Source organism: Planococcus citri, chromosome 1 (genome assembly GCF_950023065.1).
Source record: "Planococcus citri chromosome 1, ihPlaCitr1.1, whole genome shotgun sequence".
Taxonomy (NCBI): Eukaryota; Metazoa; Arthropoda; class Insecta; order Hemiptera; family Pseudococcidae; genus Planococcus; species Planococcus citri.
Genome location: NC_088677.1, coordinates 66957245 through 66979447, shown reverse-complemented (window position 1 = coordinate 66979447; position 22203 = coordinate 66957245). Strand labels below are relative to the sequence as shown.

Below are 22203 nucleotides of genomic sequence, written 5' to 3'. Positions count from 1 at the left end.
TATTGGCAAAAATTATTTTACAGTAAAAAACAATTACAATTCGAATAGGTAACTTTTTTAATTGATGTATTATTTATAATAGAAAGTATATCTTTGAAACTAAATAAACTATACAGAAAATTGGAATCCAAACTGTAAGTACCTACTAATATACATCCCATCACCTACCTCGACCCATCTACATCTAATAACTTAGTTTTTCAGTGTTCGTATTTATACATTCCTAGTTACTCGGAGCAATTATTGTTTCAGAAGGATTTTCATTTTCTTTCGCAATGGTACCGTTGATCAATGAACCTGTCCCGTCTGTAGTATTAAAACTGCTCGAACCAATGATCGCTTGTTCTTCAATGATTGGTGCTCCTGCATTGTTTTCATAAAAAGGATGAATTCTAAGATTGTCGGCGTGTAAAAGTCTACCACAAGTAGAACGGAAGTTGGACTTCAGAAAATCATCCTTGTTGAGTCTGGTTTCAAAATGAGTCGGCTTCGTACCCTTAAACTTAATTTGTATTTTTTGATTGTAACTCAAGCACCGGTATAGCTGTTCTGTCCCAACTTGCTTGGTGTAAAAACTTTCAAAAGCGATAGCTGCCTTAGATTCGTACAGATCGCCTTTTATCAGATTGTATGCGCCTAACATGGGCACTTGATACTTGTTCCCAACCACACTTATGATGTCGGGTACTGGTTTTTTGCTGTGTAAGTAACCGTTGAAGAATTCTATTGCGCCTTTATTGTCATATTTCAAAATGTGTCTCCTTACGAAGGCGTCATATTGCGGGTCATCTTTCAGTGGTTCCGGTTCTTGTCCTTGCGAATTTGATAAATCTTCTCCATCTGTAGTATTAAAACTACTCGAATCGATGCTCGCCCGTTCTCCAATGATTGGTGCTCCTGCATTGTTTTCATAAAAAGGATGAACTCTAAGATTGAGGGCTTTTAAAAGTGTACCACAAGTAGAACGGAAGTTGGACTTCAAAAAATCATCCTTGTTGAGGATGGTTTCAAAATGAGTCGGCTTCGTACCCTTAAACCTAATTTGTATTTTTTGATTGTAACTCAAGCACCGGTATAGCTGTTCTGTCCCAACTTGCTTGGTGTAAAAACTTTCAAAAGCGATAGCTGCCTTAGATTCGTACAGATCGCCATTTATCAGATTGTATGCGCCTAACATGGGCACTTGATTCTTGTTCCCAACCACACTTATGACGGGAGGTACTGTTCTATTACTACGTAAGTAAGCGTTGAAGAATTCTGATGCAAGTTTATTGTCATATTTTAAAATGTGTCTGTCCACGAAGGCGTTATATTGCGGGTCATCTTTCAGTGGTTCCGGTTCTTGTCCTTGGGAATTTGATAAATCTCCGTCTGTAGTATTAAAACTACTCGAATCGATGCTCGCCCGTTGTCCAATGATTTCTTCACCTGCGCTGTATTCGTAAGAAGTAGGAATTACGAGATTATCTTTCAAAAATTTACAAGTAGATTTGAAGTTGGACTTTTTGAAATCATCAGCGTTGAGTTTAGTTTGAAAATGAATCGGTTTGTTATTCTGGAAAATAAGTTCTATTTTCTGATTATATTCCAGGCACCGGTATTGGGTTTCTGTTCCAACTCTCGCGGTATAAAAACTTTCAAAAACAATAGCTGCCTTAGATTCGTAATTGTTTCCATTTTTCTCCGTGTATTCGCCTATTTTGGGCTCGGTTTTAAGCACGCTTATGACTGGCGGTACATTTTCGTTTTTATAACCGTGGATGAATTCTATACCTTGTTTATTTGGCCATGTTAAAACGTGTCTCTTTTTGAAGGCTTCATATTGCGGGTCGTCTTTTAGAAGTTCCAGTTGTTCTTGTTCTTGTTCTTGCGAATTTGATAATGTTAGAAATTGTAGAATTACAAATAGTATTATGTTCGTTAGATTACAGCGCAACATGGTGCCGGTGAAGGTATACTGTATGGATAGTCTCAAGATATGTACCTATCAGTTACTCAAGTAGGTATTTCTTGGTTTCTCTCCAGCGTAATATTTGTAGATGTTTTAGAATTCCTTCTAATGATTTACGATTCGTTTTCAGGCAGAAATCGCTGAGAAATTCGCAAACGATCTGTGACTCTGTGGACAATAAGAAAAATACATCTCTATAATTCAATTCTATCTCAAGCCAAGCTGAGTAAGTGAATGTTTTTCATATCTTGTTCATAGGTACCTATTAATATGTGTGTTTTCAAAAAGTGTTTGGCTTCTGAAGGGAAGGGATTTCCATTCAATATGAAAAATAATTAATTATGTCCCCAGACCTTCTAATTTTATTCAACAGTTTCGTTTGCAGGGTAATTTAGAGGGCCGCCATCTTTTCGGTGGGTTGTGGGAGGGAGGGGATCTAAATGCTTCTGTAGAGTTGCTGTCTACTTTTCATTTTGTTACAAAATTTCAGAGTCCTTTAAAATATATAATCGACTGAAGTCGAAGGAAATCTACTCGTAGTATTTTTGCCATTTTTGGAGAGGGTTGCAGGGAAGATTCAAAATCATTCTTTGAAAGTTTCATCATTTATGTATTCGAAGTTGGATTTTTTTGCGAAAGCTTTATTTTTGAAAATCTATACGTTTCGTTTTTGGATTTAGTATTGTAAACAAGTACATAGGTATTCCGTTCCCAAAAGTTGTTGTTTTTTGTTTGTTTTTTTTTTAGAAAAAAAAAGGATTTTTGAAAATTTTAGCTCTTTTATTTAAAACTAAATCGTCCCAAGAAGTATCTCAAGTTTTGAAAAACTTGAAAAAAACTGAATGTATACAAAAATCACTTGGATATTTCCGCATTAGAAATCTTTTAAATAATTCATTTTTCATTTAAAATTAAAAAAAAAACCTCTCTTGGTTCCCCAAGAAGTCTCAATTTAAGGTTGGAAAAATCATTTTAAAAAAAATTAGAAATAAATCAAAGTTTTTTGTAATTCATTGTAAACATAACCTGATTTTAGAAAAATGGAAATTTTTTTCATTCAGATTAAACCCTTTTTTCAAAAAAAAAAAAAAAAAAAAAAAACATTTCGTTAGATCAGTAGAAGTTTTTTCGATGAGGAGTGACGAGAGAGGATCATTTAGAGACGTTCAAATTCAAATTCACACACGGAAATTAAAAGTTTTCGTTCATTGCATTTTTTTTTCGTTGTTTCCTTTTTTTGAAGCAGTGATGAGGCAACTTTTTAACAAAATGAGCCCAGATTATTGAGATTATCTTGTAGCGATTCTTCGATTCTTTCCGCCATCCTTTCCACAATTCTTTGTTTATGATTCTTCGACTCTTTTGCGATTCTTTTCACATCCTCGGAATTTAGCAATTTTTGTCGATTTTTTTTTTTTTAGTTCTCCCATCGAAAAAAGTCTTTCTTTGTGTTGTGCAGAAAAAATTTCAAGAGTCGTAATTTGGAAAAGAATCAAAATTGTCCTATTGTACAATTATTTTTTTAAAGTTATCGATTTTAATTTTTTTTAACAGAGAGAAGTTTTATATATGTGCAGCAAATTGATGTTTTTTCTTGAAAATTTGGTTATTTAGAAGGGTTTGGTCAAACGTGAAAAATTTTCAAAACATTTTTAATGGGGGCATTGATTTACTTATTTCGATTTATTGGGTAGGAGGGGATGCTCCATTCCATGGAACCAAAACAGCTTGGGGCATCGTATGAGGCTTATTTTTTGAAAGTCGATTATTTAGAAGAATTCTGGCGCAAAAATGAGAATTTTTAGATAAATTGGACGATTTTGAGCTTTTGGATATTTGTGAACTATATGCATTTAAATGAAGAAACAGGACAATATTTTCTCAAAGGGTAGGTAAAGGAGAGCCAAAAAAGAAAACTTCAAAATAAGAACCACCCCCCAACCCCCCTCTCCCCTCTCCTCAATTGTGAATTTTGGTCAAATTCTTCACAAATAAATAAATGGCCAAAAATTCAAAAAATATAATTTCATTCGAATAAGATAAAAGCTTGAATAATTTTTCACCTTTCGAATCATTTGAAAATTGAGCTCTTTTGGAGCATACTGTAGATTTTTGAAAATAAATATTTCCGCAAAATCTTCCTCAAATAAGATTAGGAAGCAAAAATTTAGTTTTTTATCAATATTATCGACATACCGAGTCAATTGAAAGTGGTTTCAAGTCTCTCTGGAGTCTCCTGCAATGGTTTAGAATGCTCAGTTTTTTAAAAAAAAATAAGCCACCAACATGGACCGAATACGTTTGGTACAAAAGTTCGGTTGGATAGGTTTTTAATGGCATTTTTTGGAAATCTAGGATTTTAAAAATATCGCTGGAGGCTCCAGAACGACTTGAAATCACTTCCAGTTGATCTGCGAGGTTGTAATTGTGATCAAATGTTCTAATTTTGAGCTTCCTCAACGTAACTATGTGCAATTTTGTTGGGATTATACTTTCAAAAAATTTGCTGGAGGCTCCAAGACTGCTCGAAATAGCTCGAAATAGCTCGAAATTACTTCCAATCGATTCGAGAGGTTAAACATGAAGTGCATTTCAAATTTCAGCTTTCTGGCTCAATTAGGTAAAAATTTTATTTTTTTTTATTTTTTGGTTAAACTTTGATTTTTTATAAAAATTTATCAAAATCCGAAAAATGAAACTGATTTTTTGATATTTTGGCAAGTGGGGTTTTACTCTTTCAATCTGGTGCGAAATTTTTCTACCGATTCAAAAAGTTGCCTTGTGAGAATTGAGAATTTAAAAATAAGTAAGCATAATGAAACTAAAAACTAGGTACAACTGTATAAAATACGTGAATGGATATGTAAGTAACTATTTGAGAAGTTTGATGTCATGCAGGAATGAAGAGGATGTCAAAAATTGACAATTTTAGTAAGCTGCGAAATTTATAACTAAAAAATTTGATAAAATTACAATATAAAACATAGAAAAAATACTTACAAGATTCGTTTGCTGAGTGCGGTTGAAGAAATTCTGACGATCAGTGGAAATCGAACAACATTATAAATACTTTATGTATCTCTATGATACCTATTAAAGGCAGACGGAAAGAGGGGCGAAGCATTAAGACCGATAAACATAATAAATTGCAAGCATCGAGTAGAGCTTTAAAAAAATAAAAAAACATGATTCAATCAAAGGGCTTCAGGCGCAACCACAATATCTATTAGGTAGGTACAAATAATTAAAAACGAATTAGGTAACGTCTAATGGAATCATTAAATAGTATACCTACCTACTTGACGCCTGCATAAATAATTCCATTCATCTTTCGAAGAATAAACCTGTGTTTTTTTCTTGTTAAAAAAATGCGAATACTCTGGTTTTATGAGAACAACAGTTGCCTATTTCTTTGGACAAAAATTTTCCAACGAGTGAACGATGCCAAATATGTACATTATCAGTCAAAATTTCAGATGCTAAAGTAAATTTTTAGATTTTTGCAGGATTAAAAAAAAATTAAACTGGGTCAAAAAAAATAAAAATTTGACCAAGTTGATCTAGTAAGCTTAAATTTGATATAATACCCTCTTTTCGATTTGGAGGAGGCTCTAGAACTGCTCAAACGGATTGAAACAATTCCTGATCGATTTGGTTCAGCTTTCTAGATCAATTTGATGAAATTTTGTTCTTTATTTTTCAATGGCCATTTATGAATTTTTTTAAATTTTTAAATGGTCAATTTTAAGTAGGTACCTAAAAAAATGTTATTTTCGAAAAGAAATTTCGTTTACTAATTTTATTTTATTTTTCAATAATAAGGTGTTCAAAAGATGCGAAATTATCTCTATTCTCGATTGATATTATTTTAAAACCAGTACCTGAGTGTGATTTATAGCTTCACAGATTGCATTTATTTATTTAAAAAAAAAAAAACATTTTATCATCGCCTTATTTTATTTTTTTCTTTCTGTAGAAGTTGGTAGTTCAATTAAACCTACAGTTCATCATTCAAAAGAATCCAATCCAACAACCAAAATATAAGCCTATCTTCGAGCCCAGTCGTTTAAAAAACTATATGAAAAAATCAAGATAAAAATGTACGAACAAATGGAAATAAATTTTTATTCCCACGTCCTTTTTTAAGGTAAACTTAAATTACATTATTCTCTATAATTTTTTTTCCACTATAGAAAAAAAAATACATAGTACAATATCGTACACATTATTCGAAAAGTTCGTCACAAATGAATCGACACAATAATAACGTAATGATTTAAAATTATAGAAAAGAAAAAAAAAAGAAAACAGATACAATAACAATGAAAAGTTTATAATTAGTATCATCAACCGTGGAATATAGAAGGGAGGGCGAAAATGATTGACTAGCAACATATTAGTAACGATGTGAGGTCGGCGTGTCTCCCAGCCAGGAGTCAGGACTAGGTGGAAAATCCGGGTATCCGTGAGTACTGCTACCGTCGCTTATATCCGATGGTGCCGTGTGCCCAACACCTGTTTTGAAAAAAACAACACAGAAAACGGTTCGTATCAAAAACCAGGTACTCGAATGAATTCATTCAGCAAAAGCTGAATGCTTCATACCTAGACTAGAATAGGAATCGCTCGTACTTCCGTACGGGATCGGATGCGTCGGTGAAGATAAATAAGTAGGCGATGATCCCGAACCACCGTGCATAAATCTACCTCCGTGCGGCGGTGTACTTTCGTCTAATGTCAATGTGCCGTAACTATCGTTACTTTCTAAGTCTGTAAGAGGAGGGGAAAAAATCAAATCGTTAATTAGTTGTGGGCCTATTAGGCTATAAGGATGGCGTTAATTAATTAAATTAAAAAAAAAAACTCGACAATAACATCGATAATACGAGTAGGTAGATGATAGGTAGACTAAATGATCTCATTTGTACCATTAATAACGGTAACGTATGCTATCAATGAGGTCATCTTTTTATACGACCAGCTGTTAATATATTTTTTTAAGCTAATATTTTGGCCGAATGACTTTATCACGATGATAGTTCGCGTGATGTCGGACACGCTTTTATTATAAACACACAACATATGTCGATGTTATATATCAACTTATCACGGGAGACTTGGTCGGCAAAGGGATGAAAATTTTCGTTTATCTGCTGCCGCTCTGCCGCTGGCGGACCTAACCTAACTATAAAGTATACCTATCGTGTTTTGTTTCACGATCACCACTAAAAAAATATAGCGTACGTACCGTGCGAATGGCTGAAATTAGAATCTAAATCGACTTTGAGATCGTCTTTATCGTGATGATGAACCGAAGGAGAAACTCCACCGGCTTTCATTGAGCGGAAATACTGACTCCATCGTGTCCTGCCGGCGTCTTTTTTCAGTCTTTTTTCTTTGGCTCGTCTGTGAAAAGTGGAAAAATACGGAGAAATGAATATAAATCAGTCTATACGTAGTCTATAGTCAAAGTACAACAATACATATTTACGAAAAAGTATTTATTGAGTGGAATAGGAATGTTTTCAAGCCTTCAAGGAAACTCATACGAATCTGGATCAGCATTTTTTTTTTCTTAGTGGGATTCGGGCACACTTTCGTGCTCTTTGAATGAAATTTTTGGATAAATTCCTTCATTTTTTCATCAAATTTTAGGGAAAAAAATGAAATTCAACACACAATCTATCAATTTAGGTTAAAATTTTGTGAGAAAAATGAAAATGCCTGTGATTTTCTTTTTTGACCATCCTAAAAAATTTTGTGCTCAAAACTCCATCAAATTATGAAAAAAAAAGAAAAGAAAAGATCGAGAGGCAAACTTATTAATACAGATGGTAATTTTGCAAAAATACATACAAAAAATTCCAATAATCTAGTTTTTTGATTAATTTTATAGGTTCAAATTTCCCAAAAAAGCGAAAATTTCAGTGATTTTTTTTGATTACTTAAAAAAAATTTTGGGCTTGAAAGTTCATTAAAGAAAAAAAAAAGAAAAGAAAAGTGAGTTGCAGCACCTCCAATTTTCGGCACAGATAGGCAAAAAAAGCTCAATTACATCTGATTTTTTGAGGGTCTTTAAGATTCTATAAGTTGAGTCTTATTCATTAATATTATTGCCTAAACTCAAAGTTGAAGCTAAAATTTTCTAAAAATCTAAGCATCCGTGCAATTTTGAGTTTGAAAAAATTCAGGGCTCTTACTCGACAACTTTTTAAGTAACCAATTTTTTACTACTGTCAAAACCCCTAATTTCGGACACTTTTTCACGTTTTTCGAAAAAGGCTTTAAAACGAGCGATTCAACTTGGTGTTTGTCTTCACATTCTCATAGAATGTCATCGTGTGAATCGTTTTTGAGCATCAATTTATAAATTTTACGTGATTTTGTTTATTTAATTTGAATCCGAAAAGTGTCCGAAATTAGGTCCAAGGTACCCTAATTTCGGACACTTTTTCTTTAACGTGGGAACTCGAAAATTTTAGTTGAAAAAGAAATTATTTACCTCTGAAAAACAACTCCAATCAAAAACAGCTCGAATCATGATGTGAAATGTAGAGAAAAACGATTTTTCAAGGAAATGTTCAGCACTCTCATTATCCACTTTCTCATTAGAAAAATAAGTTGGTAACATTGAACAATTTCTTATCAAACTCCTTGTTGATGATTTTACGACTCCGACTTTTACTTTTCAGTATGGTTTTTAGGAAAATGAGTGAAATAATAGTACAATATCTTCATCAAAACTGAAAACACTTAAAAAAATACCATCGAACTCGAAAAATACACATTTGCAAGTGCATCAGTGTTACCCTTCCAAACTCGGTAAAGCGTTAACCAAAGTGTCCGAAATAATGATCCGTTTCGCGACTTTTTCAGTTTTTATGATTTAAATAATAGAAACAAAACGTGAAATTTGATAAATGAATTTTATTTTTAATTACCAGTGACTTCTTGATATTTTAGAGCGATTTTCGTGGTTATGAAAGCATTTGGATAGACTCTGTGAATAACTTTTTCCCCACACTTTACATGAAGCACTTTGTAAAGTCCATTTTAATAACTAAATAAATAGTGTAAAATGAAAATTCTTACATCAGGGAGATTGTCCGTGATCTAAACTAATAGAAGAAGTGTTCACTTTTACTTGTACCCTTGGTTCTTATCAATAAAAGAGCAAAAACACTGAGTGTCCGAAATTACGTACCCTGTCCGAAATTAGGGGTTTTGACAGTACCTACTTTTTACAATTATATACCTACCTTTGATTAAAATTTTTGAAGTCTCGCTTTCTCTCAGAAATAGCAAAAACTCTCAGCTTTTTTCAAAATGACCAAAAGGGGACGTTTCTTGCCAAAAATTCCTAAAAATTATCGCTTGTTTTGTAGTTTGCATAAAATCCAAATATCTTACTTTTCAAAATTTTTTGCAAAAAATTGTCAAAGTTGCAAAAAATCTCACTTTCCAACAAAAATTACAAAAAATTATTTGCTATAAAAATACATATTTTCTCTTTTTCCTAAAAAAGTAAAAATTCCAAAAATTGCCAAAATGTCTCAACTTTTTTCCACTAAAAAAATGGAAAAATTGTCATTCAATTTTCTGTAAATTACTGGTAATTTTCCGTAAATTACTGATGCAAATGGAACTGACTATCTGCGTATACGTAAAAAAATTAATAGGTACTGATGAATGATGATTCAAGTTTAACGGTAGAAAATTAGGTACCTACAGACTACAGTAATTTTTTGGTAATTACTGGTCGTTTCCTGTCAATTACTGGTAATTTTTAGTAAATTGCTATAATGATTCAAGTTCAACGGTGGTCGGTGAGTAATTAGGTACAGTCATTTTTGGTAAATACTGACCATTTCCCGTAAGTTACAGGTAATTTGCAGTAAATGACTGGTAATCTCCTGTAAATTATCCAAAAAAGCAAAAAACTTCACTTTCCAACAAAAATTACAAAAAATTATTCGCTATAAAAATCTTTTCTCTCTTTCCTAAAATTGCCAAAAGTTGTCAAAAAGTCTCATTTTTTTACTGAAAAATATTGAAAAATTGTCGTTTTTTGGGAAAAAGTTACAAAAAGGTTTCAAGCTTTACTTCTTCTTTTTTCAAAAATTGCCATAAAAGCTCTGCAGCCTTTTGCTAAAATTATCAAATTTTAATTTTTTGCCAGAATGCCAAAATTTTTTACTTTCATGTTCAAAAACGTCACTAAGCCTTGCTTTATTGCTGAAGTCGTCAAAGTCTCGCTTTTTATCACCTTTTTCCAAAAAAAAAGTCACACTTTTAAGACAAAATTTGCACAAAAACTAATTGCTAAAAAAAATTTGCTTTACTCATATAAAAATGGTAAAAACTACCAATAAAAATTCTTTTTCTACCAAAAATTACTGAAAAATTTTCTCGAAAAATTGCTTCAAATTCTCTAAAAATTGTCAAAAGTTCTCACTTATACGTCCAAAAATCCCAAAAAGGCTATTTTTTTAAAAAATTTTCTAAATGAAAATAATGTTTTGTTTTGTTTTTGAGATTTTTGGTTACTTTTTGGCTAACTTCTTTGAATTTTTTTGGTTACTTACTAAAGTTACTTTTTTTTTTGGAAAAAATTGAATACGAGCCTTGTAAATTTTCAATTTTTTCCAAATTTGATAAATTTTTGGATCCAAAACGTTTTAGCAGTGTCGTCAAAAAAGTATTTTTTTTTGTTTTGTTTTTAGGTGTTTATAATTGCAGGATTATTACACCCGAGGAGAGAGGGGGTTAGATTTGATTTTTTAGGTTGGTGTTTTTTAGTAGGGTTATGAATTTTTGGATTTCAGAAAGGTTGTCTGGGATAGTTATTGAATTTGGGTCTATTTGGAGAGAAAGTCTTGTTTGTTGTAATTTAGGACAGGTGAATAGGTAAATGTTTTTGAACTCCAAGGAATGACCTTTAAATTTTAGAGTAGGTTTTGGGTTAATTTGATTTTTTTTGGAAAAAAGTACACAATGTGTTTTAGATTCTGAAAAACTTAAACCATTTGTTTCAGCTCAATTTTCAATTTGATTTACGGTTTCCTGAATCATTTCTACAATAAGATTGATGCTTTTAGATCTAAAAGAGATGTTTAAGTCATCTGCAAAAATTCTCAAAGAGAGTGGTTTAGTTATAACATCACAAATGTCATCAATTTGTATCAGAAACAAGATTGTACTAAGAACAGAACCTTGAATCATTAGAATTTTTACCAACATTAATAAATTGCCTGTTGATTTTTCCTTTTTTTTCCTTCAAAATTTTATGACATTTTAGGCCCGAAATTTTTTGGGAGGGTCAATGAAGAGCATCATTGGCATTTTATTTTTTCCCCACGATCACGAAATTCGAACTTACTTTGATAAGCCACGTGTTGAATTTTCGACTTTTTTCAAGTTGATGAAATTTTGAGTCCAAATTTTTGGAAGTGGTCAAAAAAATGAAATTGGAATTTTTTGTATTCTTTCAGAATTCTAATCTATCTATATTGATTGATAACTGTTTGTTATTTTTTCAATTTTTTCGCAAAATTTGATGAAATTTTGAGTTTAAACTTTTCTGGGGAACTCAAAAAAAAATCTCTGACATTTCCGCTTTTTTCGCAAAATTTTATTTCATCGTTAGTTGCAAGGCGGATTTTCAAAAGTAATACTGTAGCTGCAACCACTTTTTCTGTTGAAATCATCTGGATGCGGAACTTCAAAAATTCACTACAGCTCATTGTGCCAGCGATTTTTCATCAATTCTGGGTCTATCGATGCAGGATAAACTAATATAATTATACCAGATACCTACCTACATTTATGAAGTAGCTTATTTTTCCTCTGCATGTAATATTGAGTCTGTGGCAGGGTGTCTACCAGGTAGTGAAAGTAGTGAAAGTAGTGAAAAAGTAGTGATTTTGAAAGTCGGTAGTAAACGTAGTGATTTTCAGCAATTTTTCTTAAAAGGTAGTGAAAAATGAAAAAAAGTGGAAGAAAAATTTTGTTAAGAATGGGTCATTTGTTGACTTTTTAGGACTTGAACTACATACATATTTTTGAAAACTTTTGCCCTTGCTTCGCTCGGGCTATTTTTCAAGTTTGGATTTTTTTTTTGAATAATAATAATTCAAGTTTTAAAATTGTGACAGTGAAGCAAAAATAATGAACTTCTTCATTCATCACCTAAGAAAACAACGTTTTTATACCCCTCAAAATACTAATTGTTCAAATTTTCCATTATTTTTTTCAATTTTTCTTTTTGAAAAAAGTTTTTTATTCGCCCAATTTTATTACAGTAACAAGAACCTTAAAGGTGAAAATAAAATCAAAAATTGAAATGACAAAATTATATTCTCGACATCCGCTTGCTTGAAAAAAATCCTGAGATGTTTGAAGATAATGTACTAGAAAAACGAAAAATTTTAATGTAAAATTTTGCCTCGTCCACCCCCCCCCCCTCCCTCTTGAAAAACCCCAAGTGTTTAAAAAATATGACCTGCTAAAGTCCTGATTTTTTATTTTGAAATTTTGTTGCACTAGACACCCTGAAAAATCACTGCTAAAAATTGAAAAAAAATCCTCCATCTTTCATATTTGAAAGAATTTCATTCTCGAAATAGTTGATTTGTTAATTTTTCGAATTCGCTCATTTTAATGGTTGTAAAATCATTGAATTGATTTCAAATTGATGAAAACGTGTATTTACTCCTCTGTAAAAAATTACAAAGTTCAAACCAAAAAAAAAAAAAAATGAAAAATCGTTCGTGTAAGAAGAAGGGGGGGGGGGGGGGTTAAAATATTTTGGAAGGTAGTGATTTTTTTTTTGAAAGGTAGTGAAAAGGTAGTGATTTTTGGCCAAAAAATTCCGGTAGACACCCTGTAGTGGGAATGTTTTTGTACGAAAAATGAAGGAAATTCGCCAAAAATCGCATTCAAAAGGGCCGTAGCACGCAGATGTACCGGGATCTCACCAAAAAAGTGCATTTCTAGACTCGTTCAAGTGTCCTCTATCCAATTAAGAAAACTTTTTCGTTGCATCAAATTCGGAAAATGGAGGTTTCGATACTCCAGCTCCCCCTCCCCCCTACTGTGTCATCGCGAAAATCTAAAGTATCCGCATTCTCACATATTTTCCAATCGACTCTTACAAACTAAAAACTCTCTTTTCTTCCCTCGCAAAACTGCCCACTTTTTTCAATTCCTTATAGAACATCTCCTCTGGTTTGTAAAATCAAGCTTGTAATTTTTTCAATTACGTTTACACTCTCACTCTCTAAGCGAATGAAAAATTACCGCCGCATAAAAGATAAATGATACGAGTTGGCCCACAGTATGGCCTTTATAAAAACATAATGACTTAATCGTATAATATACACACCGAACACTATAAACGCGCGCGACGAAAGAAAACCCAACCAACCAGCCGCGCCGCTAAAGGGGATGGTATAATTCGATCTTATCGTCGGCCAAAAGGCACAAGGAATCGTCCCTTTAACACGATATAATTCCTCGTAAATAATTTCCCTCGACAATGGAAATTTCCAACGAGAGAGAAAAACTTTCTACGAATCGTAAATTTTCATTTCTTTAGATTCGAATTTTATAGTAGATAACGCGACTGCGGCTACGGCATTCTCCAACTTATAGGAGAGAGTTATATCGCTATATAGCTATACGTACGCCGACGATATCGAAGCGAAAAAAAAAATTGATTAAGGAATCGCAACTTACAAAGGATTTGGCTGAAAGAATATTACGTAAAGTTTGTTTTATAAGGTTGTCTTTATCAAAGATTAGGTACGGGTAGATTTAAAATGAAAAAGTTTTAAAAATGATGAAGGAAGGCTCCGCCGCGTACAGATTACTACGTGCACGGCTCTCGCACTCGGCACCAAGAAGAAGGCAGCAAATCGAACAAACATAGGAAACATTTAGAATGAAAAGGAAACCAAAATGCGGACGTTTCGGGATAAAATTGCATCGGGGTAAGAGAAGAGGCGAAATAAAGAGGGAACGAAAAGACGCAGAAGAGATAGACGAGCTCGCAGACCGGTGACCGGAGACGAGGAGAATATTACGACGGTAAGCGGTGACTCCGATCCGCTTTTTTCTCTATCTGGGTACGCGTATACTTACTAGTCGTAGTAGTAGTATAACGACACGACATAACAAAAAAGAAACATAAAAGGGCTGAAAAAGAGAAAGCGTAGGTAACTTGGGAAATTTTAAACCGTAAGAAATTTTTCGGTTTTCGTGTCTCGAGAGTTTTTATGTCACGTCGAAGAAACGATGATGAATAAAAATTCTCTTTTCAACATGTAAGTACCATGTAACACTATAACGTTGCCTGGGATAACTTATCTTTTGAAATAAACTTTATTATTTCCAGTACAAATCGTAGGTAGGTACGTATCTTTCTTTATATTACTTCGACGTTATTATAGTATTTTCACTTTTCAGCGAAATTTAAATCTTACCTATTTTGAAACCAGACTTGTACTACTCGCATATCTAGGCCTGTATCTTGACTAAGCTGTTCTCTGACATGTCTGGCAGGTTTAGGACTATTATTATAAGCCATTTTTAAAGTTTCCAGTTGTTTCGCTGTTATGGTAGTTCTAGGCCTTTTATTTGGTTGATCAGCGTCTAAACAATTTCCTTCTAAAAAGTTCAAATTCAAAACAAACGTTCATTTTTGACAAATTATGCAGCTTTTATTATAGTCTAGAACTAGAAAACCAGTGTAGTAGTTTACCTTTAGCTTTAACCGCTTCGTAATCTGGTTTACATACTAATTTACGATCTTCCATAAGGTAAAATTCATCGCCAGTATTCAGCTGTCTGCCACAAATAATACACGCGAAACATTGCAAGTGGTAAACGAAATCTTGAGCTCTTCGAACCACCTGAGTCGGAGGTATACCCAAGTCACAGCCAGCGCACTTCGTGCCAAACCTCCTGGCGCAAAGTTAACAATAACGCCTCTACAGTAAACTTTTTAACCATTGGCATAGCTTAGGAGTTTTCAACGAGTTGGTACTATACGCTGAAAGTTCTAGTAGGTACCTATCGTTGAAAGTATACCGATGAATTACTCACTTGAAGAAGTCATCTTTGCAAAATAACATTCCGTTTTTGGCGAAACACTTGTCTGAAAGTTGTAGGCCACACTCGTGGCACTTCAGACAGCTGGCGTGCCACGTTCTTTCTTGTACTTTTAATATGAACCGGTCTAGGATGAATTCTTGACAGCCTCCGCACTTCGGGATACTGGCTGGAAAAAAAATTATCGTGTTAGAAAAAGGAATACTATATTCTATGCGTAGATTACTCGATTTAAATACACATGGAAATTGGAAACAATTGTTTGTGATTGTAAAGGTACAGTTGTACACTAGTTAGAGTAGGTAGAAATACCTAAAGCTATAGCGAATGGTTCCTTATTGATTCTCGACTGGCCCTTGATTGACTCAAAAAAGTTATCACTTTTTTTGCGGAAAAGGAGAAGGGTAACGAAAATACAGTTTTTTAAAAATAAAACAACGAGTTTTTAAATTAAAATAAGAGATAAAATGATACATTTTTCACTTTAAAAACATGTTCATTTTTCATCCTTGAATTCATTTTGTAAGCTTCAATAATAGTTTTTTTTAGAAATATATTTTTTTTATTTTAATTTTTAAAAGGAAAGTAAAACAAAAGCGAGGGTAAAAACGTTCAAAAATTTGTGCTTCGAGACGTAAAAACACTTTGTTTTTATGATAAGTTTTTTTTTTTGGCTTAAACTAAACATTTTTTATTGATATTTAAAAATTTAAATTTTAAAAAAGAAAAACAAACGGACCCGAGCTAAACAAAGGCTGAGGTTTTGAAAATATATAATAATTCTAGAACTAAATTATCTACCTATCATTTTTTTTTTTTTTTTAATAAGAGTAGGTTAATTGTTCTGCCTTTAACACTTTTAAAAGTTGAAACAAATATGTACACTTGACACTCGTACTTTAAAATTTCAAAACTCAGCCATCACTTTCATTTTTTTAAATTAGGTACCTAGCTAACCATGTATTACTGTATTGTATTTTAGTTAGGTAGTTCTAGACTTGAAAAAAAGTGCAGAAACGCGTCATCATTGTGAGAATAAATAGACGATGGTGTTTTGGCTGTGAAATTTTTCTTTGCTAGTACACACAATACACATACGAGTATGTGTAGAATATAATGATTGCCATATTCATCTTAATTAGAGCAGATGTGTTTTTGATGCAGAAATTCTAGAGAAGGAAAAAAAATGTTTAGGTCTGAGCGAAGTGAGGGCAAAAACTTTCAAACATTCGTAATCTTAATTTCCAAAAAAAGTTTTTAAATACGTATGTATCTCTTAGCCAATTTACTTGAGTGTGAATCTTGCAACTTTAACTAGTCTGTGACAAAATTTTCCAACTATAATTTAAAATTTACGTACTAACCTAGTCTAAAAATTTATATTTTTATTGGAAAATTTATCAAATAAATAGTCTGTAATTTAGCTGTAATAAAATTCTTTCATTCGTGTCATGTCCAAAATTACATAGGCCTTGTGAATTTCCATTTTTTTAAGATTAGGTATTATCTAATCAGTTTTAGATAAATGCAAAAATATTAGGTATTTAATTTTTGGAGTTTCATCAAGTGAAATTTTCGTCCAAAATGACATAGGCTTTACGAATTTTTATTTTTCAAGATTATCAGTTTTAGATAGGTACGCAGAAAATAGTATTTCATTTTTGGAGTTTTATCAAGTGAAATTTTCATTGGTAAGCTAACCTTTGATTTGGGGTTTCGAATTGGAATTAAGCCTGTTCAAGTTTGGATTTTATCAACTTCAAATTGCAGGTCTTTTATGAATTAATCATCTATAAAAAATGTGCTAAAATAACGACATAGGTAGTTTAGCTTTTCAATTTTGATTTTTATTTAAAATTTAGTACCTACTTATACCTATTTAGGTACCTACTTTATTATTCAAAAATCAAAATTATTAAAAATAGGCATTCAAATTAAGTAAAATGATTAGTTTTATTCTGATGATTTATCTGTTGGTGAATATTTATTTTTTAAATTTTTATTTCTAATTCAGTGATTTGATAATTTTAATTTATATATCATAATCAAACATAATCATCAATCATCATAACCTTCCTGAAGTGACAATACTGACATTCATAATAATTTTCGATTTTGAAATTTGAATTTGAATTACTGATTTAAATTAATGTTTGAACAAAATAATGAATTATTGTAAGTATAATTCTTCGGTAATTAAGTATATTAGGTACATATCGGAAAAATAAATCTGTTCAAAAATCTCAAATCTAAAACTCAATTTTTAATGTAAGAAATAAAAATATGAAATTTAATTATATAGGACCAACGTTTGGATGTTTTAAACAACGCAAAGTGTTCTAAACAAAAAAAAACTAAATTGAATTTCAAACAATGAAAAACGTTTAAAACAAAAAACATGTTTTATTGTTTTTGTTTTTTTTTTATTGAATCGCGTTTGTTTTTCAATTTTTCAGTCAGTTTTTGTTTGTATTTAAAATTTTCAATCATTTCAATATCACGGAAAAAAAATAAGTAATGAAAAATTATACAATTTTCTGTTTTTTTTGTTTCAACTTTTACTTTTTTAAATGTTTTTTTTTTTTTTTTTTCAAATTAAACATATTTAAAACATGTTTTGATTTTGAACATCCGCATTTTACATTTTTCCATTATTATATAGGTACAGTACAGGTACATACAACATACAGGGTGCCTAGAAATATCGGGTACCCCAAAGAAAGTTTTTCATTAAAAATGGAGGTTGGCAACGTGAAATAGATGCATATGATTGGTGGAATCATGGAATGTTATCTCTCCAGTCCAACAACCAATCATGATTCATGTGCTATCATTATCATCATTCACTGTGACCAACCGAAATATTTAGCAGAAAACTTTTTTAGGGGTACCCGATATTTCTGGGCACCCTGTGGCCTGTAGACATACCTATCAAATTGCCCAGTATCAGGATGGAAACATATTATTAAACTGGCGTAAGGGAGTTAGAACGCTCAGAGAAGATAGAAAAAATTTTGTAAGTACTCGTATGTAGTTTGATAAGATGATGTAAAAAACATCACTAACATCAGGGTGCGGGAGTGGCAACCAGGATTAGAATCACAATCATGAATGAACTGGTAGTACTGGTACCCAAATAAAGTTTCGAATCCGAGCTTTTCCGAAGTTTAAAGTTATTCAAAAATCGACATCATATCGTAATCTGATCTGAAACTGAATACCTCATTTTGTTTTGTGTTTTGTGAACTGATTCAGGGGTTTACCAGCTACTCCTTTTATTCAAAAATTACTAACAATCGCGAATGAATCATTGACCATTGTTTTTCTTATCAAAAAAGATATACTGTGGTTGTTCAAGAATAAAGGATTTTGATGTTATCAAAAAGGAGAGAAAATTCCCTGCTTGAAAATTGGAAAATCATTTGAAAAATTGGCGTTTGAGTTATTGTTTCAATGAAACACAAGGGAATCTTTCATTTTGCATTAAAACAAATAATACTAACTCAAAAGCACATTTTTTTCGATTGTTATTCAATTTTTCAATTTTTGACTTGGGGAAATTTTTTCCCACCTTGTCTTATCATCAAATCGTATCAAATTTTTGAACACCCGGTAGGTATGTAAACAAAAGTTTGATTAAATTTTCTGTGATTTTTTTACCGCCTAATTTACCGATAATTTCTTGGAACCTGTCTAGTGTTTGTAGTTTCTTCTAGTTTCAATTAATTTTATCCAACTTAATTTTCGTCAATTTTAATGTTTTCGCGGTAATACCTACTTTGATTTGATCAGTTGGTTCGATTCAAGTGTGCTATCGTTGCAGTGTTTTGAATTCGCGTTGTTTCTCATAAAAAATTATGAATGAGAAATGATGGACATGAAACTCATCAGTATCTTTAACGTTCTTTGAATTCTTCAAATCAGGTGAGACTGTGAGAGTTATCGTATACTGAAAGTTAGTTAAACCTACGGTAACATTTAGAATTTCACTGTAGAATTCGGAAATACGAGCTACCTTCGTGGAATGATTTAATACAAGCTGTTTCAAACAATAATCATATCTATTTCTGTTTCAAATTGTTATAGGTAAGTTGATTCGATTTCGGTGAAGATGACTTGAGCTGCCAGCTAGGCCTATGCATTGAACTAGGTATCATCAGCAACTCCATATATGTATTGCTTACGAAGTGAAAAATTGCAGATTCCTCATTCTGCCATAAGTAATCTAATCTATCTGCCGAACCAAAGTCTGGGATTTGATTCAGCATAACCTACATGTCACAATGATTCTTTTCATTCAGCATGAGAAAATCTTTTTCGAGAGAATACTCAAGTACGAGTACTTATCGTAAATTCCCGCTCGCATTCAAAGTATACCCAACCCGGTATAAGAACTCTTTTATCAATTTGTGAACTTTGTACATACATAATTCATCGAAAACGGTGGTATAATTGAGTTTAGTGATTGAATTTGATTCGTTATATCCGACTAAGTAATAGCTTTTGAATGTTTGGATAGTGGCTTACTTCACAACTTTGCAAGCAGAATCTCTTATCACTGAAGCATTATCAATGGACTGGTATCAACACCAATGACGGATTCAACCTACTTTCATCGCTGCCTCGTTTTCCTTTCAAACACATTTCATCTATCGCTATTTCGAATCCAGTAAGGAACACTTTCAAGCGAGAAGAGAAGCTACTAACAGTATAGGTAGGTACATAGTTAAAAACTACATATATCGTAATCAACGAAATCTAGATCTTCAACGTTATTAATCCTGCATCGGCTGCATCTCGAAAGGCGGGTCCGACTATCAGTAAATCTACGTTAACCTAACAAAAAAGATGTAAAAACCAAGCTTACGCAGCAGTTCTGCCGGTATATGAGGCAATTCGGAGTTCGTAATTGTTGATGTTCTGAACCAATGCGAAGAAACACTGGATCCAGCGACGTCATGAGACTTCGTATTAAAAGAAGGAAATTTCGACGTATTGCCGAGCCGATGATCGTCGCTATCACTGCTACTACTACTATAATTGCTACTCGTACTACTACTTCGGCTGCTGCTGCTGCTACACTCAGCACTACTATCTCTTCTACTACGATGCGTATTCAAATTATAGACGATCATAATACACCATCACCGAAATACCCGAATCGAAACCGAACGAATAAAATGATCGAGTTTTGCACGCTGAACCAAAAAAAAACACGCTCAACACAGACGCGCGAATATTACCAGAAGAAGTCGCGCGTATTGCTCAATCGGGGGGTAAAAAATCAATGTACAGTCGAATAACAACAGCGCGCAATTTTCGACGACATTTCACCCTCTTTTCGGCACGCAATTTTCGTAGCGCTTTCGTCATTGGTCATCGAACGTACCGCCTCTATTCGAGGGTACTTCTCCTGGTTTTTGTACGCCGACTTCTTCGCCGAATATCGAGGGGTTTCGGTCGACGAATTACCGTCAGTTTTTCACATTTTCACCGAGAGAAAAATTAAACATGTGGTTGGATGCGGTATCGAACAAAAAAATGACATAAAATAAATATCGCGAGGGGTACAACAGGGTCGTGTTGATCGTACAGTGTATATTTTCTTCTTTATTTTTTCTTGCTCGAGTTTTCTTCATTGTTTGCACAGGTCGATGAAAAGTTGGAAATTTTTGTTGCCTTACGGTTGCGAAGGAGGTAGCCATGGCTCTCGAAACCGATTCTTATTTAATAATTCACAAAGTCGGATAAATAATATGGAGTTTTTTGTTGAACGGCTAGGATCGTGCTGTATTGTACCTAAATGTTTTTGTAGGCCTACAGAGAAGAGAGGTTGGAATTTGCGAAGTCTTTATAGGCTACTGGTTTGAGGTTTTGAGTAACGATTCGAGATTTCGAGAACCATTTATTCTTGAAAAAATATTCGAATTTTTTTAATTGTGGGCGAGTTTATTTTGATGACGATTTTTGAGTAGGTATAATTTCACTTTTCTGCCCAAAAAAATGAATCTCTGAAGTCGTTTAAAGTATGTAATTGGTGGTTAAAGTTGCCGAAATTTGACACCAGAATATACAGGTCTACTATGAAATAAGTAAAGACAAAATTCTAATGGTATTCAGTACCTAATAATTCTAGCTCTATGGGTTGAAAACTAGCTCAAAACTAACCGTATTTTTTTAAAAATGAAGTGTGGTGGAATCTACAGACTGAATTTACAAGTACAATCGATCAAGACTATGATATTTGTATTTAAGGGGGGGGGGGGGATTGAACAATATTTTATGGAAATGGATTTCTTGAAATCCCTTCTTTAAGTACCTATAGCTTTTTTTCATCTTTTACGCTTTGGATAGAAGAAAAGGGAAGTATCTAATGCACGATGTCATTTTGTTTTTTTGTTTCAAATTTTTAGAATGAATTCTTAGTTATCCTATGTATAAAAGATACGAAAATGAGGATGTTTCATGAAGGAATTTTTGAAAGAAAGTATTCAAATCTGTTTACTGTTTTTATGCATTTTTTCGTTGGTTTTGGTGTTGTGATTGTGAAAAAATACAATCAACGTTACTAATTGATATTACATTGGAAAACTCGAAAATTTTTCATAAAAAATTTGAAAAAACAATTTTTGGATGAACGTACAGGGTGCCCAGAAGTATCGAGTACCCCTAAGAAAGTTTTTCATTAAAAATATAGGTTGGCAACGTGAAATAGATGCATATGATTGGTGGAATGTTATCTCTCCAGTCCAACAACCAATCATGTGCTTGTGCTATCATTATTATCATTCACTGTGACCAACTGAAGTATGTATTTTAGTAGAAAACTTTTTTAGGGGTGCTCGATATTTCTGGGCACCCTGTAGGATGTTGGTAGATATAGTAGGTACTCTACTTATCTACCTATTCACAATAATTTTTGCGTGTTTTTTTTTCAAATATTAGGTATGGGCCTGGAAAGAAATGTGAAAATTATCCTATCCTTGGATTTTGAAACTAATCAGTGAAAGTTGTTGCTTAGGGTATAAATGATCCGAGACCCTTTCACTCGCCTCCTCTCATGAAATTTTGTAGACAACTAGCTCATTATCTAACACCTCTAAAAGAAGTGAAATTGTACTTTGTTGTAAAGTCTTCACCAT

At 32.7% G+C, this 22203-nt stretch overlaps 2 protein-coding genes across 6 annotated transcripts in view; both read right to left on the bottom strand.

Moving 5' to 3' along the window:
• Nucleotides 1–39: 39 nt before the first annotated feature.
• Nucleotides 40–5104, bottom strand: LOC135833436 (uncharacterized). Its single transcript, XM_065347257.1, has 2 exons — nt 4952–5104; nt 40–2119 (listed from the first exon to the last, which is right to left on the bottom strand). The coding sequence occupies exon 2, from the start codon at nt 1937–1939 to the stop codon at nt 224–226; it is 1716 nt and encodes a 571-aa protein (XP_065203329.1). The 5' UTR covers nt 1940–2119; nt 4952–5104; the 3' UTR covers nt 40–223.
• Nucleotides 5105–6052: 948 nt separating this feature from the next.
• Nucleotides 6053–22203, bottom strand: part of Lim3 — a 64300-nt gene continuing 48149 nt past the window's right edge. Inside the window, exons 1-7 of one of the 5 annotated variants that reach the window (XM_065347260.1) lie at nt 19929–20378; nt 15056–15230; nt 14712–14914; nt 14434–14617; nt 7200–7357; nt 6557–6721; nt 6053–6466 (exon numbers count right to left, since the gene is read on the bottom strand). In XM_065347260.1, coding sequence (XP_065203332.1) covers nt 6348–6466; nt 6557–6721; nt 7200–7357; nt 14434–14617; nt 14712–14914; nt 15056–15230; nt 19929–20196 — 1272 coding nt within the window. In that variant the 5' untranslated portion in view covers nt 20197–20378 and the 3' untranslated portion in view covers nt 6053–6347. Of the gene's footprint in view, nt 6467–6556; nt 6722–7199; nt 7358–14433; nt 14618–14711; nt 14915–15055; nt 15231–19928; nt 20379–22203 lie in introns of those variants that run through there. The other 4 variants (XM_065347263.1, XM_065347261.1, XM_065347264.1 and 1 more) reach the window with 4 other exon arrangements.